Raw genomic sequence first — 13,423 nt, forward strand, 5'->3', positions numbered from 1 at the left:
AGGTACGCTGAGGGAGAATTTAGCATGGCCAATGCACCTAACCAGCACGTCTTTCGGACTGTGGGAGGAAACCGGAGGAAACCCATGTAGACACGGGGAGAACGTGCAAACTCCACACAGACAGTATTGTCTAAGAATGTTCTTTAAAATAGAACCATTGAGAGGGGCCTCAGTTATCTGAGAGTCAGGGCCTCTGACAGTGCAGCACTCCCTCAGCACTGCACTGCTAGTGTCAGCCTCAATTTCGTGCTCAGCTTCCAGAATGGGATTTGAATCCGCAACCTTCTGAGTCTCAAGCGAGGTTGGGATTCTTGCATTCTGCCTTGTATCGTGACCCAAATTGTACACGTTTTGTTTCTACTTGGCTTCCAATTTCCATGAGATTTTATGTCAGCCCAATGATTTAAACTTTGACAGATTCACTTTGAATCTACTCTCACGCTAGCTCAACATTCTAGAAGCCATATCAAAGCTAATTCATCTTTGAGGTGGGGTTGTTAGTGAAGGCAAGAAAAAGCACAGTAATTGAAATGAATTATCTGTCTGCTACAGTTTGATAACTTTATTCCTACCCAATCCTGAACAAGTCAGATTGGTGCTAATCATCGGAGATGGGGTTTTTGTGGTTATTCTGAAGGGAGAGGGAGGAGCCATGCAGGTAGTGTCTGTCTCTCACAGGAACATGTCTGATCTCCTGTTAGGGACTGAGTGGACTGGACGCTCCCCTCTGATTGTTCCTCCACTTCTCCTCTGCTTGCTGAGATGTGCAACAGCTTTTAGTCGATGCCCCGGCTCCTGGGCACAACTCTCAGTAACCGAGCAGAACAGCTGGGCTCAATTCAACTCAGTGCCTCCCCTACCCCTAGCCTGTGTCCTCTCCATCCACTGTGCAAACATTGAAGGGACGGCAAACGCATTTAATAGCCTTTTATTTAATTGTGACTTTAAGTTTGTCGTGCTTCAATCATTGAGTCTGCTCTGCCATTCAATCAGCCATGATTGAATGGTGGAGCAGACTCGATGGGCCGAGTGGCCTAATTCTGCTGTTATGTCTTATGGTCTTATGCTGTTGGCGTTTTATCATAACCTTGTGATAAATCTTCAATCCCTCGTGGAGTTGCAGAGTGATGTATGCCCGTCTCCAGAGGAACTATCTGTAAACTTGCAGATTCGTTGGGGTGCATTAACTTCTGTTTTGCTGCCACAGGAACACTGACTGTTGAAGCAATCTATCAGGACCGAGATCAGTTTGCCCAGCTGGTGCGTGAGGTCGCCGCTCCTGATGTCGGCCGCATGGGAATCGAGATCCTCAGTTTCACCATCAAGGTTAAAAATAAGAAGCATTTTATCCGCGGCCAACTTTAGTTTCACTTGCTTTTCATTTTTAATGAATTCAAAAAGCTCCCAGCAACAGCTGGATCAAGGTTTGCAAAGATCAGATAATGAGACAACTGGATTAAGCGTGTTGAATATTCGCTGTGTGTTGGGATCTGGCACTACTTCTGTTTAGAATGGGATCCTGGAAACAAAATACAGCCATTCAGCCCCTCGAACCTATTGCATCAATCAGTTAGGCTGCGGCTGATCTGCAGTTTTGATTAATCCTATCTACTTGGTTCTGTGTTCCATTATGCTGTTGCCCAATAAAAATCTAGCAATCTCAGGTTTGAAATTTTCAATTTGCCTCCCCCTCCTCCAGATCCAACAGCTTTTTTTCTGGGGGGGGGGAGGGGGTGTTGAGAGGGAGTTCCAGATTTTCACTGCCTTTTGTATGAAGAAGTGCTTCCTGACATCACCTCTGATCGACCTAGCTCTAATTTTAAGCTTCTGGCCTCTTGTTCTGGACTCCCACACCAGAGGAAATAGTTTCTTCTCTCTCTCTGTCTACGCTATCAAATCCTTTCACCGCCTTAAACCCATCTCAATTAGATCCCGCCTTGATATCCTATATCCAATAGCATGCAGGCCTAGCCGATGCAATCTGTCCTCGTAAATTAACCCTTTTAGCCCAGGTATCATTCAGGTGAATCTGTGCTGCACCCTTTCCAATATCCTTCCAAAGGCACCAAAAATTCTACTCCAGATGGAGTCCAAACGGAGTGTTATATAATTGTAGCCTGACTTCCATCCCTTGGTACTGCAGCCCCCTGGAGATAAAGGCCAATATTCCATTAGCTTTTTGTATGCTTTTTTTTGTACCTCTCCACTTGTAATTTTTGCATTTATTCTCCAAATCGCTCTGATCAGGGGTGAAAGCTGATATTTTTTGTGGTTTTTTTTTAAAAGGAAAGTAGTTTGTGGCATATTTGCATTTAAATGACAGAACTTCCCACGCTGTGCTATCGATTTGAATCAGCCAATCTGAGGGGGAGACAGCAAATGAAGACAAGCTGTTTCTGCACACAGACTGTTGGTACGCCCAGGCTACAGTTTGAATATCTCCATGTGCTCAATTAGAGTGGAATTGGCAGAATCTTGGAAGCAGATGGCCTGCCTACCTTCTTGGCTGCAAAGTGGTGCATTTGGAGGAAAGGATGTGTAGTGTGGGAGGGGGAAACTGAAGAGGCCATGTTTAAACAGCACTCTGTGACTTCTGCTGTAGGCGAGTGCTTTCTTCTTGGAGTTGTGCTTCTGTTTTGTTTCTGGATTGCCTGTCTTTGTTTCAGTTGCAAAGGGCTAGATTAACTTCCATTGCTGTTGGGCTGTGGCAGGGATTACAGTTGCAGGATGTCGGTGATTCAGATTGCACCAAGGATCAGCATTGAGGCCTTTCTTCCAGATAGTCATGGATGTTTATAATCAAGCAAGTGAGACAAGAAGCGCCATGGTCAATGATTTTTTTACATTTATTCGTGGGAGGTGGGTGTCGCTGGCTGGCCAGCATTTATTGCCAATCCCTAGTTGCAGTTGAGAAGGTGGTGGTGAGCTGCCTTCATGAAATGCTGCAGTCCACCTGAGATTTTGTAGTGATTGATACAACTGAGTGTCTCGCTAGGCTATTTCAGAGGGGCAGTTGAGAGTCAACCACATTGTTGTGGCTCTGGAGTCACATATAGGCCAGACCAGGTAAAGATGACAGATTTTCTTTCCTAAAGAGCGTTAGTGAACCAGATGGGTTTTTCTGACAATCGACAATGGTTTCATGGTCATCAGTAGATTCTTAATTCCAGTTTTTTTTTACTGAATTCAAATTCCACCATCTGCTGTGGTGGGATTCGAACCCGGATCCCCAGAACATTAGCTGAGTTTCTGGATTAATAGTCTAGCAATAATATTAGGTCATGTTTGCAGATGACATTGAGCTGTGTGGTGGGGATGAGAATGTGACCAAATATCTAGAAGATGGGTAGGAAGATCAGTCAACCAAAGACCCAATTTTATGGACTGTCGGCTTTAGCCGAGAGAAAACGATCAGAGTGAAGATGTGAAGATTATGGGTGAAGACTTGGAGAAAGCGAGTCGTTTCAAGAACCTCGGGTGCTGCTGCAGTAAAAAAGTTTATTTATTATTAGTGTCACAAGTAGGCTTACATTAACACTGCAATGAAGTTACTGTGAAAATCCCCTAGTCGCCGCACTCAAGCTCTTGTGGTGTGAGATCATTTACATCTGAGAGGGCAGACGGGCCTCAGTTGTTTAATGTGTCACGGGAATGATGGCACCTCTAAGCATGCAGTGCTCCCTCAGTACTGCGCTAGAGCGTACTTCAGTCATGTGAAAACCTTGATGTGTGTCAGCAAGCTAAATTAACATGGGAAGTATTACGGTTAAAACTGTCCAGCCTGCCACCCAGAATAGTGTAAAGTCTATCGGTAGTCGCCGGGTGTTTTCAGGCCCTGGGACTGCCTGTAGTTCAGCCACCACCTTCCTGATTGAGATCAGCTAACTCCATAAAGTCCAGAGATAGGAACACCCCCAGGTTCAGTGTGCCTGTGCTGCTGACTGATCGATTGGGGAAGCTGTAATCAGGTGCTTATAGAATGGTCAGTTTCTGCACTTATTCGCTTCACTCTTCCCACCTCTCTTCACCTAACACCATCAACATGTCCCTCTGTTCTTTTCTCCTTCATGTGTTTACCTTGCTTCCCGTAAGTGCATCTGAAAAGGTGCATGTGGGAATACCCAGTCACATTTTCCATCAAGAACACACGTACCTATATACAGTTTGTTTCAAAAGAACTACAAGTGGGGTGGGAATTTTAAGATAGACTCATAAAATAGATTTTATATGCCCTGTGGTATTCAGTGAGTCACAACATTGTATAGTAGGAGGCAATTTCTTTATCATGTAGCCATTTATTTAACATGCATTCTCACTCCCCTCTCTATGAAGCTTGTGATATTAGTAGCACTCGTTCACTCATCTCCACACAACTCTCTGGAGCTATGTTATTTTTAGACTGAAATTTTAAAACCATGTTAATGTAGTGAGAGGTTTTGGTTTTATATTTTCAGATGTAACACTATTTGCTGCACTTGCATTTATAAATATTGGGGATGTGTAATGCCTTAACTCTCTGATTACTTCATAACTCTCAGTACGAAGTCTCACACCACCAGGTTAAAGTCCAACAGGTTCATTTGGTAGCACGAGCTTTCGGGTGCTACCCCTTCATCAGGTGAGTAGTGAAGGAGCAGCACTCCGAAAGCTCGCGCTACCAAATAAACCTGTTGGACTTTAACCTGGTGTTGTGAGACTTCTTACTGTGCTCACCCCAGTCCAACACCGGCATCTCCACTTCATAACTCTCACTCGAAAAGAAATACGCATATTTCATGTTTCGTGGCAAAAGAACTGTCCTTTGTAATACAGAAACAGAATTCGCTGGAAAGTCTCAACATGTCTGACAGCATCTGTGGAGAGAGAACAGAGCTAGCATTTCAAGCTTGGATGACTGTCTGTCAGAGCTCTGATGAAGGGTCATCTGGACTCAAAACGATGGCTCTATTCTCTCTCCACAGACGCTGTCAGACCTGCTGAGTTTTTCCTGCATTTTCTCTTTTTGTTTCAGATTCCAGCATCTGCAGTAATTTGTCTGTGATGATTGTGATTGTCAGTTCAGCTGTGAGAAAGCACTAAGTATTTATTTTAGTGGGAGAAATGTTGACCAGGACGCGCTGCCAGAGGAGATGGTGGAAGCAGGCACATTAGCAGCATTTAAGAGGCATCTGGATGGGTCCATGAATAGGGAGGGAATGAAGGGGTATGGATCAAGTAAGGGCAGAAGTTTTTTTTTAGTTTAGTTAGGGCACCATGATCGGCACAGGCTTGGAGGGCCGAAGGGCCTGTTCCTGTGCTGTACTTTTCTTTGTTCCTTGACACTGAGATTTATTTCATGGGATTTCCAACATTTGCTGAGCAAAGCAGACAAAACGAGGCATCAGTTTAGCCACATCTTCTAAAGAACGGCACCCTGAGCGCTGATCTGAGGTGTCATCTTGCATAGGTCTGAGAGTGGAACCTGAACCCGCAGCCACACGACATGAAGGTGAAAGTCTGACCGACGGAGCCAAATTCTTATCATTGAGCAGATTACACCAAGATTGGTGGCATGGTGGACAGTGAGGAAGGTTATCTCCAACTGCAGCAGGATCTTGATCAATTGGGTCAGTGGGCTGACGAATGGCAGATGAGAGTTTAATTTAGACAAATGCGAGGTGATGCATTTTAGTAGATTGAACCAGGGCAGGACTTACTCAGTTAATGGTAGGGTGTTGGGGAGAGTTACAGAACAAAGAGATCTAGGGGTACATGTTCATAGCTCCTTGAAAGTGGAGTCACAGGTGGACAGAGTGGTGAAGAAGGCATTTGGCATGCTTGGTTTCATCGGTCAGAACATTGAATACAGGAGTTGGAACGTCTTGTTGAAGTTGTACAAGACATTGGTAAGGCCACACTTGGAATACTGTGTGCAATTTTGGTCACCCTATTATAGAAAGGATATTATTAAACTAAAAAGAGTGCAGAAAAGATTTACTAGGATGCTACCGGGACTTGATGGATTGAGTTATAAGAAGAGGCTGAATAGGCTGGGACTTTTTTCTCTGGAGCGTAGGAGGCTGAGGAGTGACCTTATAGAGGTCTATAAAATAATGAGGGGCATAGACAAGGTAGATAGTCAATATCTTTTCCCAAAGGTAGGGGAGTCTAAAACTAGAGGGCATGGGTTTAAGGGGAGAGATACAAAAGTGTCCAGAGGGGCAGTTTTTTCACACAGAGGGTGGTGAGTGTCTGGAATAAGCTGCCAGAGGTGGTGGTAGAGGCGGGTACAATTTTATCTTTTAAAAAGCATTTAGATAGTTACATGGGTAAGATGGGTATAGAGGGATATGGGCCAAATGTGGGTAATTGGGATTAGTTTAGGGGTTTAAAAAAAAGGGCGGCATGGACAAGTTGGGCCAAAGGGCCTGTTTCCATGCTGTAAACCTCTATGACTCTGAGTAGAAATAGCGAAACCCTTGAATGATTTAACTTGCGCAATTCTCTGACTTGAAATCTAATTGAGTTCCCTTAACCGTGGTGCAGAAATATTACTGCTATTCTGAAAGGGTTAAACACCAAGGGCCGCAGGGTACATGAGCTAATGCATTATCCAAATAGCCGGGATGAAAGCAATTTGGTAGGTGCTGGCAGACAATGAGGGACTTTTTATTCAGTGTAGAAGTAAATGGAATTTGCTTTGTTAGCCAACATTCACTAACTGGTTGACTCCTTTCATTTACAGTAGCCATTGAAACATTTTTCATGCACAGCGTAAATGCTCTGTGGAGCAACACTAATTTAAATTAATACAGTGTCTTGACTTTTAAAGATTTGCCAATCCACATCACAGAATATCCTTCAGAAAATGGCGATTCTTATGCAAGATGCTCCTTAGTTGTTTTCCCAGGCCTGTCAGTAACGACATTTTTCAGATTCCTCTGTATTTTTCATACGGAAAATGCTCCGTCAATGCCAATATTGCATTGTTCTGAGTTTGAAAATTTTAACCTGACTTCACTCTGGAGTTTAAAAGAGTCTGGATTAAATTTGCAATCCATTTCTGACTCTGTTACTCTCAAAATAGCCCCCAATTTGCCTCTTCCCCTGTTGTGTCCTCCATCTCTCACCATGTCTTCCTCATTTGTATGTTAATAAGACCAGGAGGGTTGTTGTGGCCAATATTCATCCCTCAATCACTCTCACAAAACAGATGAACTGGCCATTATCATAGAATCCCTACAGTGCTGAAGGAGGCCATTTGGCCCAGCGAGACTGCACTGACTACAATCCCACCCAGGACCTCCCCCTGCAACCCCACATATTTACCTTACTAACCCCCCTGACACTAACGGGCAATTTACCGTGGCCAGTCAACCTAACCAGCCCATCTTTGGAGTGTGGAAGGAAACCGGAGCACCTGGAGGAAACCCACGCAGACACGGGGAGAACGTGCAAACTCCACACAGACAGTGACCCGAGGCCGGAATTAAACCCGGGTTCCTGGCGCTGAGAGGCAGCAGTGCTAACCCACTGTGCTACCGTGCAGCCCTCATTGTCCGGTTGATGTTTGTGTGGAAGATAGCTGTGTGTAATTTCCTTGGTGTGTTTCCCACATTACTGCAGTGACTGTGTGTCAAAAGTATTTCATTGGCTGTAAAGTAGTTTGAGATGTCCTGTGGTTGTGAAAAGCACTGAATAAATGCGAGATGTTTTTGAAGAAGACCCCAAAGGGGTCAGGGATCAGACTAAGTGGCTCAAAAAAAGTACAGCACACAGTTAATGGAGCGCACAGCCTCTACAGAATTGAGACTTTGGCCAGAGTTCTCCAGTTTTGCATGCCCCGCCACCGTCGCCAGTGAGAATGGAGAATCTGGAGCTCAGCCAAATCACAACTCACTGCAGTGGGACCGAAGAATCCCAGCCTCAGGCAAGGTCAAAGAATTCCAGCCACTGGGTGCAATTCTCCCACAAGATTTCTGGCCAGAATTCTCCTCAGAGATCGGAGGGTCACTTTTAAAGGTAAAGGTAAAACAATACAGTTACAGCGTAAAATCATTTCAGGCTCTTTCAAGGCAGGCCTGGGTTTCCTTGTGCAGATCCATACTCGGTGTTTTGTTTCACTGAGCCATTTCCCAACATCTTCACAGTTGTCCATTGTTGATTTTTGCCAACATGAGCTACATTGTAATTCTTGCGCTGAAATGTTTTTTTTTCTGATGAGTGGCCGTTCAAGGTGCCAGTAAACTCCTTTGTTCTCTTTGTGTTACAGGATGTCTATGACAAAGTGGAATACCTGAGCTCATTGGGGAAGTCGCAGACAGCGATAGTGCAGAGAGACGCAGAGATAGGAGTGGCAGAATCTGAGAGAGACGCCGGAATTCGGGTAACTGATTTACAAATCATTAACTGCCAAGTTTCTGGGATCAGTGTGGCATTAAGCCTGATCATTTCAGCAGTGGTGTCACTGGGCACAGGCATCACTCCTATTCATGATTCACTCTTTTACATGGTGTTAAATCCAGGGAGCTTGGCTTCTAACAGTGTGAAAATAATCAGATTTCATCAGGGGTGTTCATCAGTGACACATGGATAGGTCTTTGTTGTAGATTGAAAAATGACTGTGCGCAAGAGGAAAAGTCCATAACATGGGTTACAAATAGTTCCTGCCAGTGCTTTGTTGTTATGAATTCATTAAACAAGTTTATTTGAATTGCCCCTCATGATTTAGTGGTGTCTGGATTGTATTAATGTTTCTCCAGATTGAAGAGCAGTGAGACACGAGTTTCCTTGGATTCACCTCCAGCCTGAACTAGTGCTTTTGTTTTTGGTCCTACACCAGTCCGCCTCTGTTCCCCTTTCACATCTCCTCTGCCTAAGATGTTGACTTGTATAACCAGTCTCCTAGCGAGCGTTGGCAACTCTGATTGGGTGCATTCCTGGACCAATCAGCACATGACCAACTCCCACTGTCGTCAATGGCCCATCCACCAGGTTTATAACCTTGTCACGGCCAATTGGAAAGGGAGTAGAATCTTTGTTACCCAGGTGGATTGCTGTTAAATGGAATAAGTTTCTCCCTGACCAAACCCCCACAGCTTCTGTGCTGATTAACTGTTCAAAGGATATGATTTTTTTTTTAAATGCTTCTGATTTTTTTTCCCTGGGTGTTGTCCAGGTGATTAATCTTCAATTCCTGGAGGATTAGTAATCGTAATTTAAGACGAGTGAAAGTATCTGATGCACCAAATTTGATGGTGAAGGTTGAGAACAGGGCGATGTGGCCATGGGGATATTTGCAGCTGAGCCCCAGTGCTGCTGCTGTCTCACCTGGTCATCAGGAGAGCAGGAATTCTGGACCCAGAACTGTCACTGAGAACTCATATGACTCGATTATTCACCATGTTAACCATTTCAGCCATTGGGAGCTAGCCCCAAGTTGCTTATTGCCTAATGTTCAAAACCATATTTCTGTGTTGTACTCTGTGCTCGAGTTTTGTTTCATTGGGGCTGTCAAATCTAGATTGTTCTCTCTTTTTTTCCTCCAACCCCAAATTCTACAGGAAGCTGAGTGCAAGAAGGAAGCCATGGATGTTAAATATAGTGCTGACACCAAGATGGCTGACTCCAAACGGGCGTTCGAAATGCAGAAGGCATCCTTCAATCAGGAGATAAATATAAAAGTAGGTCTACTTTCCTCTGCCACTGCCATTGGCCCTTGCTCTCAGTGACAACGTGAGTCTGGGAAGTCCTGAAATCTGGGCAAATCAGAAATGATTCAGTCCGAATGGCGCTGCAACGTATTGTGTCAGGGTTCATCACTGTGACACAGGCCTGAACTTTGCTGCCCTCCCTCTCCCCCCACACTCAGGCAGCAAGAACAGAGGGTGGGGCTGGCAGTGAAATAGTGGGAGGGCTAATCTGCAGGACTGGGTGCTTTTCAGCTCCTCACCTCAAGGCCTTTTTTTATTGGGCCCGCCAGCATTTTATTGACAGTGGAGCAACCCACTTCCGTGTTGGATGGCAGTCTCCACAGTCCCTGGTGGAGTTTCCCTTCGACCTTTGGCTCCCTCTGAGAGTTCCACGGTCTAATCATTCTTTGGGTAAAGAAGTTTCTCCTGAATTCCCTGTCGGATTTATTACTATCCTATCTTTAGAACATCGAACAGTACAACATCGAACAGTACAGCACAGAACAGGCCCTTCGGCCCACGATGTTGTGCCGAGCTTTATCTGAAACCAAGATCAAGCTATCCCACTCCCTATCATCCTGGTGTGCTCCATGTGCCTATCCAATAACTGCTTAAATGTTCCTAAAGTGTCTGACTCCACTATCACTGCAGGCAGTCCATTCCACACCCCAACCACTCTCTGCGTAAAGAACCTACCTCTGATATCCTTTCTGTATCTCCCACCACGAACCCTATAGTTATGCCCCCTTGTAATAGCTCCATCCACCCGAGGAAATAGTCTTTGAACGTTCACTCTATCTATCCCCTTCATCATTTTATAAACCTCTATTAAGTCTCCCCTCAGCCTCCTCCGCTCCAGAGAGAACAGCCCTAGCTCCCTCAACCTTTCCTCATAAGACCTACCCTCCAAACCAGGCAGCATCCTGGTAAATCTCCTCTGCATTCTTTCCAGCGCTTCCACATCCTTCTTATAGTGAGGTGACCAGAACTGCACACAATATTCCAAATGTGGTCTCACCGAGGTCCTGTACAGTTGCAGCATAACCCCACGGCTCTTAAACTCCAACCCCCTGTTAATAAAAGCTAACACACTATAGGCCTTCTTCACAGCTCTATCCACTTGAGTGGCAACCTTTAGAGATCTGTGGATATGGACCCCAAGATCTCTCTGTTCCTCCACAGTCTTCAGAACCCTACCTTTGACCCTGTAATCCACATTTAAATTAGTCCTACCAAAATGAATCACCTCACATTTATCAGGGTTAAACTCCATTTGCCATTTTTCAGCCCAGCTTTGCATCCTATCTATGTCTCTTTGCAGCCTACAACAGCCCTCCACCTCATCCACTACTCCACCAATCTTGGTGTCATCAGCAAATTTACTGATCCACCCTTCAGCCCCCTCCTCTAAGTCATTCATAAAAATCACAAAGAGCAGAGGACCAAGCACTGATCCCTGTGGCACTCCGTTAGCAACCTGCCTCCAGTCCTTAAATTTTCCATCCACCACCACCCTCTGTCTTCGATCAGATAGCCAGTTACCTATCCAATCGGCCAACTTTCCCTCTATCCCACACCTCCTTACTTTCATCATAGAACAGCATGGGGGACCTTATCAAACGCCTTACTAAAATCCATGTATATGACATCAACTGCCCTACCTTCATCAACACACTTAGTTACCTCCTCAAAAAATTCAATCAAATTTGTGAGGCACGACTTGCCCTTCACGAATCCATGCTGACTATCCCGGATTAATCCGCATCTTTCTAAATGGTCGTAAATCCCATCCCTAAGGACCTTTTCCATCAATTTACCAACCACCAAAGTAAGACTAACCGGTCTATAATTACCAGGGTTTTTTGACCCCCATTTTGGTTTGTCCCACAAGATAAATCATTTCCTCCATTTCCACCCTATCAAACCCCTTCATTATCTTAAAGACGTCTGTTTATTCACCCCTGTGCCTTCTCTTTTCTGGAGGAAAGAATCTCAATCTATTCATCACCTGATTCATAAACCTCCCCATTCCCGGTTAGAAGCCTCCCCATTCCCGGTTAGAAGCCTCCCCATTCCCGGTTAGAAGCCTCCCCATTCCCGGTTAGAAGCCTCCCCATTCCCAGTTAGAAGCCTCCCCATTCCCGGTTAGAAGCCTCCCCATTCCCGGTTAGGAACCTCCCCATTCCCGGTTAGGAACCTCCCCATTCCCGGTTAGGAACCTCCCCATTCCCAGTTAGGAACCTCCCCATTCCCGGTTAGGAACCTCCCCATTCCGGGAGTCTCCTTGTGAATCTTCATTGCATCTTCTCCTAAACCCTTTTATGATACGGTGACCTGATTTGTGCGCAGTATTCTAAGGTTTCATAAAACTTCTCTGTAATTTCTGATTGTTGGATCCCATGTTTCAGCCGTGCCAGGTGGCACAAGAAACTGGAGTATATCATACAATGACATAAAGGGGCCACCCTGGCCTTATGGGCAGGGCAGAGAGGCTGGCCCAGGAGTCTACGGTAGTGCAGTGAGAGTCAACATGATGAGCTTCAAAGGAAATATTGAAGGTCATTGACTCAATGGGTGAGAGGAAAAAAACAAAAACAAACACCAGAGCAACTAAGGGTACAGATTCAAGGGGCTTGAGGGACAAGTTCAGGAGGAGCATTGAGGAGAATTTCTTTACACACAGCTCAATCACCAAGATGGAAGGAATTCCTGAGAATAATAGTGGCATGAGGGTTGTTCAGGGAAGGCAGGTTGGCATTCTGGAAGGGGGAGATCAAATGGATTTGAAGGCCTTGACTGGAGACAAAGTGCTGGGAAAACTCAGCAGAAATGGCAGTATCTGCGGAGAGAGAAACATTAGCATTTCTAGTCCAATATAACTATTCTCAGAACTAAAGAGGTGTAGAAATGTGATGGGTTTTATGCTGTTGAGGACAGGAGGAGATTAAATACCAAAGATGTCATGGAGTAAAAGGAGTGGTGATGGTACTAAAGAAACAAAGCATTGGTGTTGATAGCAGAATAAAGGTCAAAGGCCTTCATCTGGATCTAATCTTGTGATTTATGTCCCTCCATCATGGCTGTTTATTTGAGGAAAGGAGCATGGTAAAAGCGGGCTGAGTGGGTTTTAGACCTGGAAAAGAATCGCAAAACTTTCATGGAACTCAAGGGAATAAAAATTAAATTTGAGCTGTTTAGTAAGCTTTAATGGAATGCTGGGAATGCACTGAATGCTTTTCAGCAAGTGGCACGTTTGCTGAAGGGTCAACCAATCTTTGTTTCTGTCAGGTGCTGATAGACCTGCTTTCCTTTCCCACTCATTTTCATTTCCTTCAGCTTTGTGACCCTTCCCCTTTTGTGCTGAAGGTGCTGATCCCCTGATCCCTCTGCACTTCCACATGGTCTCCTCCGACCTCCTGCAAATGACCACACTTCAAGTGTTTTACCCCTCAATTATTGGACATCTTATGGGAATCCATGGGGCAGTGATCAAATGTAGGGGCATTGCTCCTTTGCTTTTCCTGGGATACTGAGGCTGACTTTATTGCCCTATAGCAGTTGCAGCTGAGACCAGCTTAACCAGCAATGACCAGGAGATAAACCTGGGATGTTCAGTACATTTTTCCCCTCTCTTCGTTCTTGGGATGTGAACATCGCTGGCACGTCAGCATTTCTTCGTTATCCCTAGTTACCCGCGAGAAGGTTGTGATGGGCCTTGTGATGAAGTTGTCATTGGGTAGAGAATTCTCGGA

At 45.0% G+C, this 13,423-nt stretch overlaps 2 protein-coding genes across 7 annotated transcripts in view; both read left to right on the top strand.

Moving 5' to 3' along the window:
* The window catches only part of eral1 (Era-like 12S mitochondrial rRNA chaperone 1), a 682,619-nt gene that overhangs the window by 175,385 nt on the left and 493,811 nt on the right, over positions 1-13,423 (top strand). The window lies entirely within an intron of this gene.
* Positions 1-13,423, top strand: part of LOC144501194 (flotillin-2) — a 146,599-nt gene that overhangs the window by 123,790 nt on the left and 9,386 nt on the right. For all 5 annotated transcript variants that reach the window (XM_078224627.1, XM_078224628.1, XM_078224626.1 and 2 more), the window contains 3 exons: positions 1,208-1,326; positions 8,252-8,365; positions 9,543-9,662. In XM_078224627.1, coding sequence (XP_078080753.1) covers positions 1,208-1,326; positions 8,252-8,365; positions 9,543-9,662 — 353 coding nt within the window. The remainder of the gene's footprint in view (positions 1-1,207; positions 1,327-8,251; positions 8,366-9,542; positions 9,663-13,423) is intronic.

This window comes from Mustelus asterias, chromosome 12 (genome assembly GCF_964213995.1).
Source record: "Mustelus asterias chromosome 12, sMusAst1.hap1.1, whole genome shotgun sequence".
Lineage (NCBI taxonomy): Eukaryota > Metazoa > Chordata > Chondrichthyes > Carcharhiniformes > Triakidae > Mustelus > Mustelus asterias.